Here is a 22,736-nt window from a genome sequence, read left to right as displayed (position 1 = left end):
GGGGTAAAACAGAACCACTGCACAGAGTTTTGAAAATTACTAAGACCCCATGCCTCCAGTGTGGCTCAATCAACAAAATGCGATGTTGATTATTATTATTTCAATTATTATTTGCTTTTGAGGAGGGTGTCTTTATAGGAAAAGGGAGGGGTCGAGTCCCAAAAGGGAGACCGGAAATAGGTTGCTTGTCTAGGCAAAGGTTGTTGGGCCGGTTTATTATCTTATAAGGCTGGTTTATCAGCTGCGAGGGTGAAGCTGAACCCAAACATAGGCCATTAATCAGATAAACTGCTGTTGGGTAGACAGCAAACAACCAAGTTCTGCCCCAAACCTGCTCTAGAAAATGGTCTGAGTATGCTCTTCAAAATGCTGCAAAGTGTAATTTTATCTTTCCTCCTGAGGCAGGGGAGGATTTTTTTTTCTTCCTCAGAAATCATAGCATGTTGGAGTGAAGGACAACCTTGGAAATAATGAGGTTTAACCCTTCTCTATAATCAGGGAGACTGAGATGCAGAGGAGTAGGATTACTTGCCCAAGGCCGCACGGTGAGCGGAGACAAAGCGCATTCTCTGACCGGGGCTGGCCCTCACGAGGAGGTGGCTTGGCACATCCGGGCACCACACCCAAGGAAAGGTCTGGGGAGTCGTCCCGGGATGAAGCCACTGTCTTGCACTCTGACCCGGTCCACAACCCAGGCCAACCCTGCCCTAGGTTGCTGGGTGTTGGCCAGAGGCTTGCAGAGAAACGCAGCCCTTTCTCTTACCACAGTTCCCGCATCAAGGAAACACAAAGCACTTCTTTGTACCAAAAAAATGCTCTCCCTCAGAGCCCCGGGGAGCAGAGCCGGCTTCCTGGGCGTGCAAGCTGTGAAGTCACATGCTCCCCCCACAACACTTAGAAGGGCCCCAGGCTGGGTTCCATCCTCCGCTGCTGCCTTCTTGCCATTCTTGATAATTTTTGAACAAGGGGCCCCACTTTTTCATTTGGTGCTGGGGCCCCTCAGTGGTGTGCTTGATCCTGGTTTCAGGGTACGAGGAAACAGGTTGTGCCGGCTTCTGGGCCATCCCGAGGAGTTCCCAGGGGGCTAGCCCTCAGGAAAGCCAGGCCAGTTACGGGCCCTGCCAAGTGCGCCCACTCCCTCCGAGCTAGGCTTCCTCTGGGAGAGGGGGGTCAGCGGGCCTGGCCGCCCGTGTTCTCCCTCCGGGCCTCTGGGACCCTCTGTCCCACCGCCACCCGCGCCCTCACCTTCCACCCCCTCGGCTTCGGCCCCTGCCCACGAGAAGGCGCTCAGAGCGGGCCACAGGCGGCCGCAGCCGAGGGCCCGTTCCTACCGCTGCCCGGGCTTGGCACCCACCGCAGCCGGGGGTGGCCCATGGCCAAAGAGGCCTGGGTGATTCCCAAACAACCAGGAAACGCTTTTCTTCTGGAATGAGCGGGGTCGTCTTTGCCAAGCTGAGTGTGGCAGGGAAAGGTGGCGACCAAGGGCAAACGGTGGGGAGGGGAGCCGGCGAAGCCGGAGACGGGTGAGGTCCTAGACCTCTGCCAACTGGCACTCAGGTGAGGGGAGCCAAGAGGGGGCAGGCCCAGCCACGTGCCAACAAGCCACCTGGGCGGCGTTCCCTGGAGCTTTGGGCCCTTCCGCCTCAAGGGGAGGGCTTGGGCCCTCAGCCGGCGCGCACCTCCTGAGCCCCTTCCCAGAGCGGACATCCTGGGCCTCGGGGACAGCCTTCCCCTCCCAGCGGCGGCTACTTACATGACCACCAGAGCGGCGTCCCGGGAGGAATCCTGCAGAATCTCGTTCAGCCTCACCTGCCGGAGGGACTGGAGCAAGGAGAAGCCACGGGGTCACTGCCCACATCCTCAAGAGTGGTCCCCGACAAGCCCAGACCAGATGCACGAATTCTTCCCCCTCAAGTATTACAGACTCCCCTTCCTCCGAGACGGAAGGGGACCCTCAGGGTAACAGAGTGCCAAGTCCACCTCCTTGGGAAACCCTCCTTGGCTTTTCTTTGCCAGACTTTATTTCCATGACTGGGGGTGGGGGGTGGGGCTAGCTGGGAGAGAGAGCACATTCCGTGGTGTGGGGTGAGCTGGGTCCACAACTCAGCCCTGAGAGCTCACAGCAGAGAGGACCCGAGCAAAGCACGTGGCCTCCCCGAACTTCACTGTCTTCACTGTAAAATGGGTACGATAATCCCATTATCGTATGGGGGGATGTGGGCAGCACTGAGGGAGATAACCCAGGCAAAAACACGCGGATGTCGAGGGCTGGCACTCGGAAGGCACTTGATAAGGTAGACTCAGAGCAGAGGCGGAACGTGCCACCTCCCCCTCCATAACAGTCCAGGCCAGACCCTTCTTTGGACACTACACTTTATCCAGCATTTTCCAAGGAGCTGTGAGCCCTCTGGGGCAGGGTCTCAGGGCTGACAGACCAGAATTCCCTAAAGCTTATGTAAGATTGGGTTGTGGGGGAGACTCCCTCCCACCCCAAGGCCTGTCTTCAGATTGTTCAGACATGATTGACACTCAGAGTCTGACTGTGGGAGGACACCCCATTTGAGAGAATAGAAAATGTCGGGGAAGTGAGTTCACTGAGATCACAGACTCCAGACCCTACAGTGGTGACATTTTGGGGAGAATAATTCTTTGTCGTGGGAACTGTCCTGTGAGTTGTAGGATGTTTAACAGCGTTCCAGGCTTCTACTCACTAAGTGACAGTAGCAATCCCACTCGCCAGTGGCAAACGGACACATTGTCAAGTGTCCTCTGAGGGCAAAGTGGGGGTGGGGGACCACTGACCTGGAGCACAGGGAGCAGAACTGCTCACCCCATCTTAAAGTGGCCATGGCAGCCACTACCCTCCTTTAGGCCTTGAAGAATCTAGAAGATGTTATCTGGGCAGGGGTGGCCATGATTTTAGGCTACATGTGGGGGGGGCCCGCAGGCTAAGGGGAACCATCAAGCAGCTTTGTTGGCCCACAGCGCAAGTTCTACCTTGACCTTCGCCAACTGTGCCGTGAAGCCCTTCCACCAGGCAGAGAGGGGAAGAGGGGGAGCTCCCACCAGTCCATCGCCACAGCGGGGCATGACTCATGCCAAGAACGGCTCTGAGTTCCACAGCTCATTTACCCAGCATCTGTGGCTTGAGGATACCTCAGAGGCCGGGGCATGGTGGAGGGGGATGGTCAAGGGGAGGGGGTTAAGGAAGCTCAGGACAGATGGGGCACATGGCCCTGACCCAGAGGAGCGCCTTGACCCGCACCCCACCCCAGCCAGGCCCTTCTCTCTTGGGTACCTTGACTCTGTTCTTGTTAATCTCCTCATCTGAGATCTTCCAGGGGCAGTCCCGCCTCATCTCTGTGACAGTGGCCTCGTCCTTGAAGCCGTCATTCAGGCGGAAGGGCGCAATCATGTCCTCAAACCGCTTGGTGCTTGGGACAGAGAGAGCAGGTGAGACAGCCCAGTTTCCAGGAGAACCAGGTCCCCCAAGGGAGATGGAGATGGGCGCCACAGGGACATGCTTTTCAGGTTGAACGCATTCTGCCGCTGTGGTTTACATCAAAGCGGCTTCCATGTAGAAATCAGCACTGACCCGTTGGGTCTGGCATTCCACTGAACTTCTGTAAGTTGTCCACAACGCCTGGCCTGGGACCCACCTCCACCCACCCAACCATTCCCTGGGTGGTTCCTGAGCACTAACTATCCTGCGCCAGGCTCTGCACTACACACCTGAACAAAAAACCCTACAATGTCCTCTATCTACGGAGCTCACCATCTGCTGGGCAATAAACAGGCAAATCTAGATCACGAGCTTTATGAAGAAAGCACAGACCGAGTACCAGGACTGGAAATATTTGGGGCAAGGAAGGCCTCCCTGAAGCTGAGGGATGGCTGTCCTTCTGAAGCCAGCTCTTCACAGGCCAGGGGGTGCTGGAGCACACAGAGCTGAAGGTGCAAAGGCCCTGAGGCAGAAGCGTGTTCGGTCTCTTTGAGGAGCAGCAAAGGAGCCAGTATGGCTAGAGCAAGGCGAGGGCAGAGGAAAGTGGGGTGAGGTGAGGACACACGAGTGTGAGAGCCTAGACCACGCAGGCCTTCGCTATTTGCCCTGAGTGAGATGGGGAGCTGCTGGAGGCTGTTCTGTATGACTTGACTTTCAGGATTAAAAATAGAAATTCAGACTGGTCAGCCCTCAGATGAAGCCCCCTGCAGCCATATGGATGGAGGAGCTCACACTGGGGACAGAGTCAAGAGAAAAAGGTCCAGGGCCGAATCCCAAAGATGCTGGCAAGTGTTGCTCAGAAAAAGGAGGACTAACCAGCAAACGGAACCAAAAGAAGGGTCGCTGAGGTAGGAGGAATCCTGTGGAGGCTGAAGCCTCCGAAGCCAAAGGAAGAACTGTCTCAAGAGGGAAACTGTGTGGGATGCAGCGGAGAGGCAGAGGAAGATGAGCCCAGAAAGGGGTTCTGTGGGTGAGGCGGAGGCCAGTGATGACACCGGCGAGGGGGATCTCCGTGAGGAAGTGGCTGCAAAGAGTGTTGATCTCTTTGGAGAAGTTTGGCTGAGCGAGGGAGGAGAGAGCGGGCCCGGAAGTGAAGGCAGAGAAGGGCCAAGGCTGGGGTTTTAAAGATCAGGGCTGCCGCATGGGGTCTGTGGGCCTGCTCTCGAGCTCCTCCCACGGGGAAGGATGCCCAGATGTCTTAAGTCATTTCTCCTCCACCAACAGAAACAGCCCAGCTGCATTCTCTCGTGCTTTCTGGTGCGTCTCTGCCACGCTCCTCCCGTGGCTCTGGATTCCTCCCGCCTGCACTGGGGTCGGCATAATCCCCGGCGGCCTGGGGCTCTGATTTACTCCTCTCCACCCCGGCACATGGTAGGAGCCGATGTGTCTGTCACCGCGGACCAGGTCCTGCCCTCTCCAGGCAATGGGGAATATAAGGGAGAGGTAAGAGGTCAGGACGGACCTGACTTTACTGAGGAGAGGGAGGGCTGGGAAACCTCATGTACATGGATTTACAGAAAGCAAGCCCGATTATAAATGTCTTAGTTTCAGACTAGGGAATTGAATCATTGAGCAGGTGAGTCATCATCCCTTCGGACCGCCATTGAGGGTAGCTAAAAGTTCACACGGGGATTTGCTTAAAGTCCGTGAGCCTGCTGGTGCATGGGGGCAGGAGTAGAGTTATGGCCCAGACCCGTCAACGTTTTCCCCACTCCCAGCACCAGTGTGTTCATGGAAATAACATCAGGGGCTGTGGCTGCCATGCTTCTGCCTCAGGGCCTTTGCATCTTAGGTTCTGTTTGCTCCAGTATCCCTCAGCCCCGTGGAAGGGACGTGCCTCTGCCATGGCCCCTGCCCTCCAGCCATGTGTTTCTGGGCATGTGACTCTGCAAGCCCTGGTCATGGCCAACTGGAGCAAAGGTAGCCAAGAAAGAGGCTTTGTGGCGACCTCTACCTGGGCCCCGCGGGCAGGGCTGAGCTGGGCCAGTTGCAGTTCCTTTTTCAAGAACTTCAGTTAGGCAAGGATTAGAGAAGGAAGCAAGTCTATAGTGGAGCCGAGACCTCACGAAAAGGTCAAGGTCTAGAGCTCGGAAGCCATGAGGAGGCAGAAGCCATCAATCCAGCATTTACTGAACACTGACTCGGGGCTGGATACTGTGTTAAGCACTTTATACAGACTGTCCTTAAGACAGTGGTTCTCCAAATGAAGTGCCGGGACCAGCCCCTGAGAGCTTGTTAGGAATGCAGTTCTCAGGCGCTACCCCAGACCTACTGACTCAGAATCTTGGGGCGGGGTGGGGCGGGAGGAGCGGGGCTCAGCAAGCTGTGTTTTCATAAGCCCTCCATGTGATTCTGACACAGGCCGAAGTTTGAGAACCACTGCTTTATGACAACCCTTCAGGGTGCTGGAGAAACTTTAGAAATTTATGAGTAGCAAGCAGTGTGAAGTGTGAAGCCAGAGACCGCTGTCCCCCCGTCCCTCCCCCCAGATCCGTGGGGTGGGTGGGGGTGGGGTCCCTTGAGGGTGAAACACCTGCCTTCCCTCGAGTGGCAGAACAGCTGAGACTTGCACCAGCTTTAAAACACTTGCACAAGCGTGAACATTCCCTGTCCTCCAGCCCAGGTGTGTTTCTGGCAAAGACCAGAGCTCTGATATGCAAAGAAAGAAACCCTGACAGGGAAGATAAAGGGCTGCAAAATCCTCACCTTCCTCCTTCCTCCCCTGAGTCCTGTCCAGGTGGCTGACGGCGCCTCTCCCCGAGGCGCACCAGACACAGGGGTGTGCGGGGCACACAGCGGGCCCTTCTGCCTGGGAAGTAAGTCAACACAGAGAACTTACTGCTCAGCCCGCGGCTTCTGGTTGATGTCAGGAAGGACGTGAACTTCATGGAATCCCAGTCGGAACTTGCTCAACAGGGAAATGATCCTGGAAGATGGAGATTTTTTAAATGCATATTCTTCCATTCAGTGAATTTGTACTGAATGTCTCCAGAGGACGCAGCAGTGAATACAACAGATCACACCCTGGCCTCAGGGAGTTTACGTTCTCACCTGGGCAGGGGCGGACAAGAGATGAATATTGATAAAGTAGGTCAGAGGATGAAAAGCGATAAGGAAAAGTGATTGAGCAGTATTTCCCCAAGTACCCGGTGGCCATCTCTGGACTAGCACACCTTACATTTTAATGTCTATACATCTTCCAGGGACCTTGGTACAATACAGAGTCTGATTCATCTGGTCTGGGGTGGGGCCTGGGATTCTGCATTCTGACAAGCTCCCAGGTGATGTGATGCCGCTGATCCACAGAGAACACTTTGAGGAGCAAGGGTCTAAGGGATGGAAGGTAAACCACAGGAAATTGCAGGGTGGGCTGCAGAAACAGAGATGACACCCATGAACGAAGTATAGAACCGGTAGGAGCGAGCCATGTGGCACTGACTTTGCATGTAACGGGAGGAGACACCGTCTGTGGTTGGTGGCAGTCAGGGAAGGCTTCACAGAGGAGGTGGCAATCTAGCTGGATAGTGCATGGTGTGCAAGATTATGACAGGCCAAAGGGGGTGAGGTGGGGGTGTCCACAGTGGAATCAGCCAAGGAGACTTCTAAATAATACACCTGCCTTGGCTCTAGCCAAGTACATGGGGATACCCCAGAACAAGTTGGCAGGGTTTGAGTGCATGGGGGTGGGAAGTCCAAATGAGTGAGGGCACGGGGGTGCAGGAGGTGGGGCGGGAGCAGTGAGTGGCTGGCTGGGTGGGGGGCAGGGGCCAGGGATAAACCTCAAGGACCAGGCCACAGCCCAGCCATCAAGCCGCTGCTGGTCCCCGAACTTGGGAGGGAAATTAAGAAAGCAGAGCTGTGAGCAGATGTGCCGGGATGCAGCACGCGGTGGCAGGCCTGGGCAGGGCCCCGGCCAGAGGCAGCGCCAGCCTGGCCTCGGGGTCACAAGGAGGCCAGAGGGCTTGGCCTGGCTGAAGGACAGTTGGGAGGCAGAGGACATTCCACAAGCTTCACGTGCCGGACAACCCGTGAGCCCATGGTGCCATGGCCTTGAGCGCCACTAAACCTGCCGAGCCCGGGGCTTGCATTCGGGACTGCAACAGAAAGCTGAGCCGGCGAAGCGGCCTCCCTGACTTCTTTATCTTCTGGACATCACAGCGAGGCCAGACGCTGATTTCCTCGGCACTGCTGAGAAAGGCCTTCTGGGGCAGAGGTTCTCAGCAGGGGTGAGGACCAGGAGATGGGATTGCTGGTTGCCTTTAACTCACACGGGGGGTGACTGAGAAGGGGTCATGGGGACACAGGCCCCAGGGTCCTGACCTTGGGGCATCAGGGTGGGACTGTTGCTAAGAGCACCAGAGGCCGGGCAGAGTTTCTTCTCTTTGGCTAATTCATCGCACGACCTTGAGCAAGCCACCCATTGTTCCTACCCAGCCACCCCCTCTAGTGGTCTTCCATCCCACAACCTTCCACCTCCCAAGGCCGTTGCCCAACTCTAGGCACACCTGTCTCCCTGCCTTGACCATTTACTTCCTTTTCAGCTTAAATCAACTCACATTCTTCCTTAGCCACATCTTGAAATTTCCTATGGCGATTTTCAACAGAAAACCAGCATCTCTTGCCAGAAAGAGGCGATCAATAAAACCCAAGTAAATAAACAAACGTGACTAAATTCTGGCTGGTTGAACTAAATTCTGCTGTTGCCCGTCAAACTCCTCGGCCAGGCCTGTCCTCTCTGGCGGAGACAGACTAGCATGGGTTCCCGAGCAGAGAGCCCTTCTCCTGCGGAATGAGCCGCACGGTTGGAAGAGAATCAAAAGTCACTTCTCGGGGCGCCTGGGTGGCTCAGTCGTTAAGCGTCTGCTTTCGGCTCAGGTCATGATCCCAGGGTCCTGGGATAGAGCCCAGCATCGGGCTCCCTGCTCCGCGGGAAGCCTGCTTCTCCCTCTCCCACTCCGCCTACTTGTGTTCCCTCTCTTGCTGTGTCTCTCTCTGTCAAATAAATAAAATCTTTAAAAAAAAAAAAAGTCACTTTTCACCAAGAAATCCAGTGGGATTTGCTGCCCCAACTCCTGGCCACTAATGTCACCTCTTGTCTCACCAGGGACAGCATCCTAAGCTTGGGGGGGTGTTGCCCTGAAGGATCCTCAGCCCCACCTCATTTCTCAGCAGGAAAGGCCTTCTCTGTCCTTCACTTCACACAGGTTTCTCCTTGAGCAGATTTGTGGCTTTAAAATGTAACACTCCTCCCCGTCATGGCTGGAACTAGGGCGTCTGCGTCTTATTAAAGGGGGCATGGGACAGCAAAACAACTTCCAAAATGGACAGAAACCTGCTCCTGCCCAGAGCTCCCTCCCCACTGCTGTGACCTGGAGAGAGCTGAGGCCACCTGGGCGGGGGGGGCGCAGGTGGGGGAGAGCAAGAGGGGGCACCCTGGGCAGAGCTGGGATGGCGCTGGTCTTGCGCGACCCCCCACCAGCGCTCCCCACTTACGCCTTTCTCTCCTGGTCCATCCTGTTGATCTGGCCCCCCACGAACACGCGAATCCTGCATTTGCTCCATCTCTTCTTGCGGCCGAGAAGATAGGGGATGAGGAGGGTGAGGCCTGGCAAGGAGGGTCCCCGTAAATCAAGGGGGAGCTGCTCTCAGCATAGAGCACCCTCTGGGTTCCTGCCCCATCTGCCACTGGCATGCCTCTTCCTCTCTTTGGACCTCAGTTTACCCAACTATGTAATGAGGGTACTAGACTAAACCAAGGTGGCGCACGGGGCTCTCTGGGCTAGGGTTCATGTGGCCTGCATGATGTTTTTAAATCCGTGAGCTGGCATTTAATAATTGGGGGATTTTCACGTGAAAATCTGGATTGCTGGCTGGGGCACCTGGGTGGCTCAGTCGTTAAGTGTCTGCCTTCGGCTCAGGTCATGATCCCAGGGTCCTGGGATCGAGCCCCGCATCGGGCTCCCTGCTCAATGGGGAGCCTGCTTCTCCCTCTCCCTCTGCCTCTGCTTGTGTTCCCTCTCTCGCTGTGCCTCTCTCTGTCAAATAAATAAATAAAATCTTAAAAAAAAAAAAATCTGGATTGCTGGCATTTTTTTTTGAAGATTAAAGACTTGACCAGTAGGTGGGAACCCTCATCCCTCCTTGTCATCTCTCCACATGAGGCCAAAGACCAGCTGTCACTTATCACTGTGCAACCCTGGACCAATTGACCAGTTACTTCATGGCTCTGTGCCTCAGTTTCCTTCTTTGTAAAGGGGTCTCATAATAGTTCCTGCCTAGGGATTGCACTTAGTGTCAAGCGTGTGGTAAGTGTTCAGTCTACAGAGGATACGTGCCCCTGGAGCAGAAACTTTTTCTGTCTAGGCTGGGCTCCATCAGGGGTGCAACAATAAAGCCGAGAGGCGTGTGTCTTAAGAAAAATGGGAGAGAGCGTATTTTTTGGGAAGTGAAGAACATTCCTACAGCTTCCCCCGTTTATGACAGGGGCCTGTGACCCCCAAAGGCCCATCTCCTCTGAACGTTCCATCCCACGCTGACCTCAGCTCCTCCGACAAAGTCCCCCATTTTACAGCCAAGAAGAGGGGCCCAGCCAGGCTTCCCCAAGCCCAGAGGTCCCTAGTCCCCTTCGCTGGGCTCTGTGGTCCCTGCAGGGGCCTTGTCCAGAGCGGCCAGGAAGGGCAGAGGGAAGGCGGCCCCGGGGAGAGCTGGTGACCAGGGGGGGCACTGACCTCCGTCATCAAAGAGCCAGTAGATGTCGATGCTCTTCTTGCCCTGCTCAGACTGGAAGATGGTGCTGGCCTGCTCCTCCCGCACCAGGGCCTCGGGGTCCACTGTGGGAGCAGAGGGGCTGGTCACCTCGGAGCAGCACATCTTCAAATGCCTGACTCTGAAAACGGAGCCAGCTGCCCCGTGAGGTGGGCTCGCTGTCACCTTTGCTACGCAGACGTGGGGCAGGAAGCACCCCGCTGAGGGCCTGCATGGTGGGGACTGGCCCAGAGCTCCACCACTGGCTCTTCGGACAGTGAGACCCCGAAACCCGATTCTCAGCCAGGTAGACCAGGAGTCGGGGTCCCGGATGTGCAGTCCTGGCCGCGCCCCTCCCTTATTCCCCTGCCTCCCAGGGCAACAGTGGGAAGGGACTGAAGGAGAAGCCTACTCCTCTCCTCCCTGCCTGTCACCCCTGAGCCTGGCCAGGGGGCCCTGGGAGGGGTCTCACACATGCGCCCTGGAGCCAGCTGGGCGGGTACCCACAATGCCAGGTGGTTTCCCGAGGAGGACTGCAATGTCGAATACTGCCCAAGCCCATCTGCCCTGGTAACCTTGGGGTTATCCAACCCCAAGGGTCTCGGGCACCTCTTGCCCATGACCAGGTTTGCTCATGGCCCACCACTCGCTGCCCCACAACGTTGAGAGCATCCCGAGCCTCTGAGTGGGGTGCGGACTGACGTGTGCCTGAGACAGATGGCCTGGCCCCGCTGGTGCTGGTTTCTTTGCCATCCTCCGCTGGGTCAAACACTGGGTTAACTGCAAGAGAGGGGGCAGCTTTGTTCCCGGGCTCTCCCCAACCTGGGGCACTTCTGGCTTCCTCCTCTCCCAGGCTACCCCTTACACTAGGAAGAAAGTCCTGACTCCTCACCTTCCCCTCATCTGGCCCCTGCCTGCCCCTGGACCCGGCCCTTGGCGCTCCAGTGCCCCCCGCCCCCGCCCCCGCCCCGGCTTCCTCCTGCCCCTGCATCAGGCCTCATCCAGGTGTCCCCTGAGCCAGGAGCCCTCGCAGCAACCCCCCTTCTCAGCAAAAGTCCCCATCATCGGAGGGTCCTTTCTGACCACGTGCCCTGTGTCTGCGTCACTGTCTGCCATGACTTATGGGTCCCCCGCCTGTCCTGTGGACCCCAGCTTCCCCGGGCTGACTCGGTTTCGTTCCCTGTTGTACCCCCAGCACCGAGCACGGCGTCCGTCAGGAGCACAGTTGCTGGTCTGTGAATACTGGTTGCATCAATATTCCCGCAACAGCTGCTGTGCGTCAGGCCGCTGCCTGCCCAGGGTGACACAGATCAGCACCAACGGCCACAGATGTGGCCGCCACACCTCTCAGTCCCCACCCCCCCCCCGTACCGCCCCCTTTTGTTTTCTATACTATCTAGGATTTCGTTCAGTCCTCCACACGTGACTAATGCAGAGTCTGCAGATTCCTGTGTGATAAAAGTAAAACACAGCCCCCTCGGTGCCCCACAGAGGGTCTTGGGGACCAAAATGTCCAGGTTTTGTGGTCTTTCTCTGTATTTCCATGTTCTGGTGTCTTTATGTGGGCGTTCTCCTTTCTCCCCTCTTTTCCTTCGTCCTCTCTATTAGATCCTCTTTATCCCATCTGGTTACAAAAACCCTGATGGTGGTTGGGGAGCTCTGAGGTCCAGTCTTGGTTCTGCCCCCAGCTGGAAGCGTGACCTTGAAGTTGGCCAGTGTCTTCATTTGGAAACCTGAGGAGCTCTAAGAGGCCATCAACAGCTAATTTTTAAAGCTTTTATTCCTTACTAACGTCCCCCTCTCTTCCCTCCACCACTTAAAAAAAATCGGGTTCTAGAACTTTCTGGGATCCTGTTCTGGGTTTTGACAGGGGCTCCAAGCAGGTGGGGCGCGTACTCACTGTGTGCCTGCAGCACGTCTGAGACGTTGAGCCCCTCACGCATCCTCATGACGCACACCCCATAGTTGAAATCAAAAGCATCACTGGAAAGAGGAGAGGTGGGGTCAGGCTCCTCTCCTTCCCAGCCCCCGGCCCCCAGGAGACCAGATGTCTACAGTGGGCCCTGCCTCCCCACCGTACCCTTCTTTCTCTCGGGGCCTCAGTCTCCCCACCTGTGTAACATGCAGGTGGGGAGACTCTAGCTCTATGGTCCGTGGCACTAAGGATGCTGCAGACCCTGTACTCAGGGGGAAACCAAGTCAGGCCAGTCTTCGAGACAGGCCCTGTCCTCCTGATACATTTGGATAATCTGCACAAGCCTGCCAACAGAGGTGAGCATGGGAATTCTTAACCCTATTTTACAGAGGCAAAACTTGCGTTTCAGGGAGTAACTTGCCCATGATCCATGCTAAGGAAATGGCCAGCTGGCTTTAGACTCGAAGAGCTGAGACAGAACCCTGAGGGTTGGCACACACAGGAATGGCCTTGCCCAAGATGGCAGCAACAGCTTGTCTGAGGGAACGTCGAGAAGACTCCCACCCCAGAAGTATATTCTCTGCCCAGTTGACAGAGGGCCCCAGAGACCACCAGTAGGGCTTGATCTGATGGGCTCAGCATTGCCCCCATGGGCTCCTTTAGTTACACATCCCTGGGACAGGCACTTCTCAGGGCCCAGCATTTTGAGGTCTTGGAGCACTGGAGCTGGGGGGATGCTGGAGAACACGTATTCCACTACCTATTGTCATTGTCAGAGGTAGCTGAGATGCCCGGCTCAGAGTCACGTGGCTGGGTCACAGCAGACCAGGAAGCAGGTCCCAGGTCCCCAACACTGAGCTTCCTTCCTTCCTTCCTTTCTTTCTTTCTTTCTTTCCTTTCTTTCTTTCTCTTCCTTCCTTCTTCATTCTTTCTTTTTCTTTCTTTCTTTTTTTTTTTTTAAAGATTTTATTTATTTATTCATGAGAGACAGAGAGAGAGAGAGGCAGAGGGAGAAGCAGGCTCCCAAGGAGCAGGGAGCCCGATGCGGGACTTGATCCCAGGACTCTGGGATCATGACCTGAGCCGAAGGCAGACGCTTAACCATCTGAGCCACCCAGGCGCCCTTTCTTTTTCTTTCTTTCTTTCTTTTCCTTCCTTCCTTCCTTCTTTTCTTTCTTTCTTTCTTTCTTTCTTTCTTTCTTTCTTTCTTTCTCTTCCTCCCTTCCTTCTTTCTATTTATTAATTTTTAAAATACTTCTATTTTTATTTATTTATTTATTTATTTATTTATTTATTTATTTAGATTGAGAGAGAGAGCATGCACAAGCAGGGTGGGAGGGGCAGAGGGAGAGACAGAATCCCAAGCAGACTCCGCACTGAGCATGGAGCCCGATGTGGGGCTCGATCCCACAACCCTGAGATCACAACCTGAGCCGAAATCAAGAGTCGGATGCTCAACCGACAGAGCCCCCCAGGCCCCCCAGCCTTTGTTCTTTAAAGGCTACTACACACTGCTTCTCTGTACCACGTCAACACAGAAAAGCAACTCAGGCAGGCATTTTCTGGAGGTTGCACGGGCGGAGCTGAAGGAGAAAGGGTTTGGACTTCGGCCTGAAGTCCCCAGGGAGTTTATCCTCGTGGCCCCATTCCCCACGCTGCCGCCTCCTGGGAGGCCTGGTTTCGCTTCCCGCTCTGTGGCACCACCTCACAGCTCCAGAGCCGGCTCTCTGCAGATCTGCTAGCGTCCACAGACGGGCACAAGGTTGTCACCTAAAAACCCACCTTTTCGGCTTCTCTGAGAAACCAGAAGCTCTGGCAACACTGGGTCCACATTTCTAGCTGGGCACAGCTGCTCACGGCAGCTTGCCACAGTCCCCTCTGCTCCCTACGGGTCTCCTTCTCTGTGTTCCCTGCATGTTCCTGGCCCATCTTGGCGCCCATGGCCCGGAGGTCAGAGCGGCGAGCCCTCAGTGGGTCTGTCTCTTCCTCAGCTTTGAACCAGCTTCTTATAATATCCACTGCACCCCCCCTGCTTCCCAAGGCCCAGGAAACTCCAAAGGCCCAAATCAACAGACCCCAGGCCCTGCCTCCCTCATGCCCTCACTCACTGCAGGATGCCAACGTAGCCTTCCACTGTGGCTGGGTGAGCAGACTGCCAGTTCTTCTTGAACCCAACCACCAGAATGTTGGGCTTCATTCTCCCGAGACCTGTGGCCTGCAAAGGGTGTGGGGCTGAGGTGAGGGGCTCTGTTCTGTGACCGGGGTGGGGCTCGCTCAGCCCCAGCTACCCTCTTCGCCACGTGGCGAGGGCTCAGGAATCACAATCCGCCAGTCAGGGTCCTGCCCGCCTACACACACCCAGGAGAGAGGGGAAGCTACAGCCGGAAGCTACCAGGACGGACTGTCCCATTAGCTCTGGACTATCCCACTTCCTGCTTCTCTAGCAAATTATTTCTCATCCCAAGGGACTTGAATGTGGATGCCAAGCTGAGAGTATCCCCAGGCCATCTTACCCCTACATCTTTTATACTTTTTTTAGTGTTTAAAAATGTTAAAAATTTTTTTGAAGTGAAATTCCCATACACAAAATTAACCATTTTTAAAGCATATAATTCAGTAGAATTTAGTATAGTCACAATGTTATGCAACCATCACTTCTATCTACTTTCAAAATATTTTCATATCCCCCCCAAAGAAGACCCTGTATGTTCTTTTTTTTTTAATGAGAAGTATTTAGAATTATTAGAAAGGACTCTGATATGCTGGCTCAGGATTAACAACTGTTATTGTATCTATGCATCCCATTTTACAAGCTGAGAAAACCCAGCAGGAAAATGAATTGGCCAGTGGAACGTCCTAGAACTTGATCTGAGTGGTGGCTTCACACCCCTGGGTGTATCTGCATATGCAAATATATATCAGACTATACACTTAATATTTTTCACTTTGCTGTCTGTAATTATATTAAAAAAAAAAAAGAAAAAAGAAAAACAAGAATTGCTCAAGATCACACAGGCCCCATGGGCTCCCAGCTCAGTTTCCCATAGGCCCCTGGACACCGTGAGAAAGTGCCCTGAGTCAGCATATCTGGAGAGACAAGAGAGGCAGGCACTCCCGTTGCAGCAAAAGGAGCTTCAACTAGCCCCTCGGGACATCCCACCTTCCAGGTTGTCACACCAAGTATTAAGTCCTGTGGGGAAGCCCCGAACCCGTGGCACCTGCATGAGAATCTGAACACCACTGCGGAGGTCCTCAGCAATGACATCCGAGTAGAAGGCCTTGATCTTCCTCTTGTTCAACCACTTGGTGTGCCCATTGGTGATGAGCCGGAGCTCAGGCATCCTCTGTTTGCGAGGTCCCTGTGGGTGGTGGGGGCAGGTGACATCAGGAGCTGCCTTCACCCTCTGGCCCTAATGAGATTCAGCCCCTCTCCTCCCTGGAGGCTGCCGCAGGGGCTCAGCCACACCCTTTTTCCCCTATGGAGTTAGGGGAGGCAAAGAGGAGGAGGAGGAGGGAGGGTGGAGGGCGGGGGAAGGAAGATGGAGGGAGCAGGCAAGAGGCGGGGCAGTGGGGAGAAGCCAGCGATGGGGACAGGGGAGGGGAGAGAACCAGGCCCACAGCAGGGTCTGGTGGGCTCTGCTTGCTCCATAGCCCTCTGCCCCCCACTCCTCCCCACACTCTCTGGCCGCCGTCCAAGGGTGGACTTCATGCCCAAGGGCTCCTCCAAGGGCACGGCCCCACCCCACCTATAGGGGCCACTCACGATGAGCACGTGGCCACAGACCATCAGGCTGAGGTTCCGGGTGAAGGTGCCCACAAAGTCAACCAGGGCCGGGCGGAAGTTGGGGGGCCCTGTAAGCACTAGGCACTGGGGGCTGAGGAGGGGAAGGGAAAAGGGTATGAGCCATCTGGACAGAGCCCACGGGGATCTGGGTACAAAACGCAGGTGCGGGGGAGAATAAAGGCTGGGGGGGGGGAGGCACCCCTTTCACAAGCCCCGGGGCCGGGGGGGGGGGGGGGGGACTCAGCCTCTGGATGAAGAGGCAACCAAGGGCCGTGGTCAGGGGCCACTGCCAGGCTCAGCTGGAGCCAGACAAAATCAGTCACTCACCAGCTGTGTGACCTCGGGCCAGTTACTTAATGTCTCTGTGCGTCCATGTTCTCATCAGCGGCTGGGGTTAGTAATTTCACATGCCCCAGAGGGCTGTGGTAAGGTGGCATAAGGCACTTCTGAGCAGCAATGCAACGCGAATACATATGGCTGATGTTAGCATTACTGTCTGGTGGGACGGAGTCCCAGACACATGACTCTCCTCACTTAGGAGAGGTTCGTCACGGTCAGCCGCACAGATGACTGTGACAGGGACTACAACACCAGATCGTCCTTGGATAGCCCTTTGCGTCTCGAAGAACATATTCTGCTGTAAAAACTCAGGTACAGAGAGGTCACTAGACTGGCTTGGTCCCCACTGAGCCATGTCAACCCAGGCCCCTCACCGCGGAGCGGTGCCTCTCCACCTCTGTTCCCTCTCTGAGCCTGGGTGGTGCCCACCCCCGGTCTGCTGGGGCAGGTGACAGGTGGTTTGGAGCCTCCCAGAGCAGGGACACGGCTGCACTCACCGGTAATTCTTGATGTGGTCCTCTACCTCGTTGAGGCCCACCGAGTAGCTCAGGGCCAGGTTGTAGGAGCCGGCCTGTACCGAGGAGCCCCAGTTCACCTCTGAGGGTGGGGGGTGAGCACAAGATTAGAAACCCCCGGGAGAAACCAGTCGTGCCGAGGGAGGGAATGTTGACCTTCTTTAGGAATCAGGCACCGTGGGAGCTGGGCTGCCTGGTGGGTGGACAGCCTGCAGATTTCTTCCTAATGTTTGCACACATCATACGGCTACATATTTAAAACTTACACTCCAAAGCATTAAACTCTAGGGACACCTGGGTGGCTCAGGTGGTTAAGCGTCTGCCATCGCTCAGGTCATGATCCCAGGGTCCTGGGATCGAGCCCTACATTGGGCTCCTTGCTCAGTGGGGAGCCTGCGTCTCCCTCTGCCTGGTGCTCCCCCTGCTTGTGCTCTCTCTCTCTCTGACAAATAAATAAAATCTTAAAAAAAAAAACAAACCTAAAACCAAAGTATTAAACTCTACAAAATATTCACTTCCCTTGACCAACAGACAACGACCTGGAAGACCAGGTTCAAATTTAGACTTCTAGGCTTTCCTGGAGTTCTGCATCTTGTCCCAAGATCACTGTCACCCCAGGATCCTTGCTTGTATGCTGTGTCCACCTGCCATCAGCCAGCCCCTCACCACCCCTCAGGCCTAGATGTGCACCCCAGCAGCCCGGCCACTTCAAGAGGATGGCCCTGGGCAGGCAATTCCAGGGTCCTGGGTGCCAGGGGTGGGAGGTCCAGAAGTAGAGGTGTGGGCTCTGAGTGGGCACGTCCCCAGAGACTACTCACCCCACGGGGAGGGACGGGGCTGGAGGGTCAGAGCAGGGCCTTGAGAGCACAGAGCCTGATGCAGGCCCTCTAGCTGAGCTGAAGGGCAAGATGGCTGGCTTGGTGCCCTCGGGGGGTGGGGGAAGGGGAGCCTGAGCCCCTGGGCAACCTGAGCCCGCACACCTGGCTTTTTGTAGATCACATAGAGCAGGAGGAAGAGGACGACGCCGATGGCAATGAGGGCCGCCCACCAGGTGAGAAGGAACATGATGACGACAGAGATGACCGCCCCAAACAGCGCCGCCCACTTGCTGTAGTACTGGAACGAGGGTCTCCACCCTGGGCGGAGGAGGCAGGTCGGTGGGCACGTTCTGGAGCTTCCTCCTGGGCCAGCGCTGCTGGGCAGGGCCGGGGTGGCAATGCCAGCCATGCCCAGAGCCAGGGTCCCAGCCTGTGCCCACCTGCCCCCCCCCCCGGCACCCCGGCTCTCCTGGGGCTGAGCTGGAGGCTCTGGGGAGGACCACACGCCCGCCTTGGCTGGCATTTGGCCACGTTGAGAGGCTACACCAAGGACGAGGCATCCAAATATGGCCATACGTCAGCAACAGCTCCAGCTCCCGTGTCTCTCGCGGAGCCAAGGGGGTGGCAGGCCGGGGAAGGCTGTGATTCTCCCTGGCTCCACACCCCCGGGCCATTGCAGGGCCACCAGGGACAGCCACCCCATGGCACAACTGTGGGGCGCCACGGTCCCCGGGCTAAGGAAAAGGTGGCCTGGCGACCAGCCCATTGGCGATTCGGGGATAATCAGAAAAAGGCTTTCTCGGGATACTTCACTGCCATCTGCCAGAAATTTTTTAGAATAAACATACAAACGGATGATGTATGTGAGCGGCACCCCGGGAGTTGTGCAAAGTGCAACCTGCAACAACCTGGGACTTTGGGCAATTCTTTTCCTTTTCTGGGGAGTCAGATTCCTGACTCCTGTAAATTTGGTGGAGGAAGGCACTAGAGAAATCTCTGCACCCTGTAAACAGTGTATGAATCCGTGTTCAGTGTACAGCGTAAGTGCTTGAGAAATGAGAGCTGCTATTATTATTATGACATGAACGGTCCCTTGAATTGGTTTCGATTTGAGAAGTGACCTTGGTGTGCCCACCTACATCCGTGCCTTCCCTGCCCCCACCCCGGCCCCCCGCCCCACATGCCTCCTCCCACAGAGGGGTGAGGGGGGGCTGCTTACCAGGCGAGTTGGTGATGGAGGCGTGGAAACAGCTGAAGTTGATGAGGGCATAGGAGCACAGGAAGAAGTTGGAGATGATGGGGGCAATGGTGTTGAGCTCAGCTTCGGGGACCCGAGGGAGAGAGAGAACAGTCTGTTGGGCAACCCGTCAGGGAGCAGCCTGGTACCCTCCCTTGCAGTTGGGGGATTCCAGACAGGCCGCAGAGGCTCAGTGCGTCTCAACCTTCTCGTCTGTGAAATGGGTCCATCATTTTGTGAAACAAAGGGCCAATGTTTTGTTTACTGTAAAAGGCCAGCTCTTAAGAGGATGCAGAGAAATGGGAGATCTTATGGGAGAACCAAGGACAGTGGCTCTCATACTTTTTTTGTAGCCACAAATTACAGTAAGAAATATATTTTACAATGTGATCCAAGGCCCACGTCATCTTTTATCTGAAACTCTGGGACCATAGGACACACACAGTTCCACCCACGGTGGAAACCCACTCAAGAACTGGGTCCTCCCTTCCCTGTCTCACTTGGCTGCCATTGCCCCTGGCACCGCCAGACAAACTTTTGCATGGGTATCCTTGTTTCAGGGGCCTGCTTCAAGGGGAACCCCAAAACAAGACAAGCACCTCTTATGTGTCGGGACTTCTGAGCATGATTCCCTTGAATCACCACAAGAACCCTGCCCCAGAGCATCCGAGATTACGGTTCTCAGTCTGAACTGCGGTCAGATCCACTCAGATCAAAGGACACAAAATCTGAGTTGGGGGTAGACTGCAGGACGAGCAGGAAGCAGGGATGTGTCTGGGGAACACTAGGCCTGACTAGAGGTTTCCATCCCCTGGGGGTGGCCCTGCTGCCTCTTCATCTGGTTCAGGATCCAGGAATACCCAGTGTCTGGCCAGGCTTCCTTGATGGAAGAGAGTAGACTGATAGGGTGAGTCTCATGATTGCTGATGCCAGCATGAACAGCAGGGATTCAGCTATGGCAGGACCACAGGACGACCAGCAGCCAGCCCCCGCCCCACTCCTGCATAGGGGGCCATAGCATGGCCACTGTCCTTGCTTGGTGTGGCCACCTTTCTCCTAGCAAGTTCTGCCTTGTTGGCTAAGTAAATCAGGAAGTACTGGGGAGTGTGTGCATGAAATGCAATGCATGTGCATGCGTGTGTGTGTATGTACACAGAAGTCTCTGCCTGCCCACCTGTGACGCACCTGCTATGCGCTATTGCTCCCATTCTGCAGACGAAGAAACTGAGGCTCAGGAAGGTAAAATGATTTGTCCAAGGTAGCACAGCTGGAATATGGCAAAGCCAGGGTAGAAAGCCAATCTAACTAACTGGTTAACTGGGATCTTTCTCCTGGGGCATCCTCTACCACGAAGTCCGAGGGGTCTGGTAGCTCAAGGTCTGAGAAACGAGGTTGTCTAGCTTATACACACTACAGAGATATTGATCCAGCTCTTTGTATCAGCTCCCAAGAGCTGTCCTGGGCTCCAGAGTTGTCCTGGGGACTAATTCAGACCTGGGGGCTGGTGGGGGGGGCGGGGGGGCCACTTGCCAGGACACAGGAATGCAGAATCAGCAAGAGCAGGTAGGGTCCCTTCTAACAAAATAGAATGGTCCACCTGGTGTGGTGTGGCAGCCACCTGTCTGGAGGCGGGAGAGGGGCGGGGACCACATGACCAGCCTCACCCACTCGAGGGTTAGTCACTGAGTGCCCACTCCCTGCCAGGCCTGGCTGGGCACTGGGCGCCAAGGTGAGCAGCACGGAGAGGAGCCCTCACAGGCCCCCGCGCCCTGGCAGCCTCTCACCGATGATGATGAAGGCCACGCCGATGGCGTAGGCCAGCAGGTAGCCGCGCACCGGCTCCTTGTTCTTGCCGTAGCCCTTCCCGAAGAAGCCGATCAGCGGGTACAGCTGGTCCTCACACAGGCACTGTGGGCACAGGAAGATGTGCTCACCCCAGGCTGGGCTCCCCCTCCCCTCCTCTGCCCTGCAGCTCCCCTCCCCGCCCCAGGCCCTGCTTACTCCCTCCACCTCAGCAGGGCGCTTCCTCTAATCTACATCCTGGTTTCTGTCTCTTAAATGGGAGTCATCTCCATGCCCACCCACACCTCACCAGGGAGACAGCCAAAGGGCAAGATGAGAGGGGAGGCAACCGCGTCAGGGTGGAAAGGGGTCGGCGGACTTGCAGACAGGACGCCAGGCTGCGCAAGGGAGACTCTGGGGTGGGAAGTGCAGGTGCTCTTCAAAGCACACCATGGGAGGGGGGCTGCTTCCTGCACGAGTTGGTCACTGGCCCCCTTTTGCCTTCAGTCTAGACTGTCCCTGTCCCGTGATACCCCCAGACCTTTGTAGCAGTCACCAGGGGACCCTTGCACCTGGGCCTCCTGGACCCTCCCGCCGCCCGTTCTGCAGCCTCACCTGGAAGACTTTGGCAGCAGAGACGAGGCAGGCCAGGGCGGAGGAGAGGGTGGCCCCAAAAATGCCAGCCGTGATCAGGGGCGCAAAGCCGGACACCATGCTCATGGTCTGTGGGGACACGGGGTCCAGGCCCCTCATGGTGGAGCCCCTCATGCCCGGAGCCCCCGCCCAGGGCACCCCAGTCCCCACTGCAGGCAGGGGCTAGGTCCTGAGGCCTCTGAGTCCACACCCCTTACCTGGGGATCCCAGGGGCTGCTGAGGCAGGGGCTGGGCCCCGGGGCCCCCACCTGAGCCTGAACCTCTTCCCCCCAAGCCTGGGGCCCAAGTGCGTCCCGGCCTGTTCCAGCCCCGGTCTGGGGTGGCCTTCCCGGCAGGGGCCGCACGCACCTGGTAGTAGTTGATGAGGCCATAGCGGCAGCTGCCCTGGCGGACGCACTCGGTGAAGTTCCAGCCGTAGCCGCAGGCCAGCCCCTCACAGGCGCCCGAGCCGGGGGTCACCGTGTCATTCAGGGCCCCGGAGGCATCCCGAACCACGCAGGAGCCTGAAGAGGGAGCAGGGCTTGGGGAGGCCTCCCTCCCTCCCCTCCCTCCTCCCTCCTCCCTCCTCTCCTCCCACCCCCAGACACGGGTCACTCCTGCAGAGGGCGAGAAGCTGCTGCGAGGCCAGCTCTCTCTTCAGCATGTAAGCATAAGTAATAATAATAACAATAGTAACAAATGTGCCAGGCACAACGCTAAGGACGGGTAACAACCCCGGGAAGCAAGCATCACCATTGCCTTTGTTGTCATTGTCATTCTACAGAGGCCCAGCAACGTGAAGTGGCTTGTTAAGGTCCCTCCCACCCCCCCACCCCCGCCCGTGTCCTCCTCAAAGCAGAGGCCAGACTGGCTGCGCCCTGGGCCGTGTCCCTTGGCCATCTGTGAACAGCCTGCCTCACAGGGTGGTTAATGGGAGCACCTGTGAGGACCTCCGTGAGAGGCAAGTGTCAACAGCCCAGGCCTGGGTTCAAAGCCTGGCTCCACCACTCAGTGGCTGTGTGACCTTGGGCAGGTCCCTTAACCTCTCTGAGCCCTGGTTTTCTCCTCTGTAAAATGGTGGGAAAGGCAGTGCCCGGATTAAATGTGATGAGGCACGTGAAGGGCTGGGCCTATGGTTGAGTCAAGGGCTAGTATCATCTTCAACCACCACCATCATCGTTATTGTTATTATTGTTAGTCGTCGGGTCAGAGTACAATTTGTCCTCTAGCATTTTCCCACCCTTGCATCTGTAACTTCAGGTTTGAAGGGACCAGAAGAGCCTGGTCTGACCACCCCCATCCCCACCACAAACTACCACCTCCCATGAAGATGTTCTGGTCACCATCACTGGCCCCCCAAAATAAGGTTTGAGGTTCCACTTCCTGAGGTGGCCATGTGCTCCTGGCCCAGCTCTCCCCATTGGAGAGTGAAGCACCCTGAAACCCCTTCAGTGGTCCTGGGCAGCT

General features: G+C 56.2%; 1 protein-coding gene across 2 annotated transcripts in view; it reads right to left on the bottom strand.

The window, feature by feature from the left end:
- The window catches only part of SLC12A3 (solute carrier family 12 member 3), a 39,185-nt gene that overhangs the window by 2,952 nt on the left and 13,497 nt on the right, over positions 1-22,736 (bottom strand). For both annotated transcript variants that reach the window (XM_032424324.1, XM_032424325.1), the window contains exons 10-25: positions 21,639-21,793; positions 21,252-21,359; positions 20,639-20,762; positions 18,837-18,938; positions 17,780-17,935; positions 16,782-16,881; positions 15,925-16,036; positions 15,380-15,520; positions 14,270-14,376; positions 12,147-12,229; positions 10,949-11,026; positions 10,231-10,332; positions 8,996-9,107; positions 6,342-6,428; positions 3,299-3,434; positions 1,754-1,821 (exon numbers count right to left, since the gene is read on the bottom strand). In XM_032424324.1, the coding sequence (XP_032280215.1) occupies positions 1,754-1,821; positions 3,299-3,434; positions 6,342-6,428; positions 8,996-9,107; positions 10,231-10,332; positions 10,949-11,026; positions 12,147-12,229; positions 14,270-14,376; positions 15,380-15,520; positions 15,925-16,036; positions 16,782-16,881; positions 17,780-17,935; positions 18,837-18,938; positions 20,639-20,762; positions 21,252-21,359; positions 21,639-21,793 (1,771 nt within the window). The remainder of the gene's footprint in view (positions 1-1,753; positions 1,822-3,298; positions 3,435-6,341; positions 6,429-8,995; positions 9,108-10,230; positions 10,333-10,948; positions 11,027-12,146; positions 12,230-14,269; positions 14,377-15,379; positions 15,521-15,924; positions 16,037-16,781; positions 16,882-17,779; positions 17,936-18,836; positions 18,939-20,638; positions 20,763-21,251; positions 21,360-21,638; positions 21,794-22,736) is intronic.

The sequence above is a fragment of the Phoca vitulina genome, unplaced genomic scaffold (assembly GCF_004348235.1).
Source record: "Phoca vitulina isolate PV1807 unplaced genomic scaffold, GSC_HSeal_1.0 scaffold30, whole genome shotgun sequence".
NCBI lineage: Eukaryota > Metazoa > Chordata > Mammalia > Carnivora > Phocidae > Phoca > Phoca vitulina.
The sequence above is the reverse complement of the archived record's forward strand: the minus strand, read 5'-3'. Positions and strand labels throughout refer to the sequence as shown.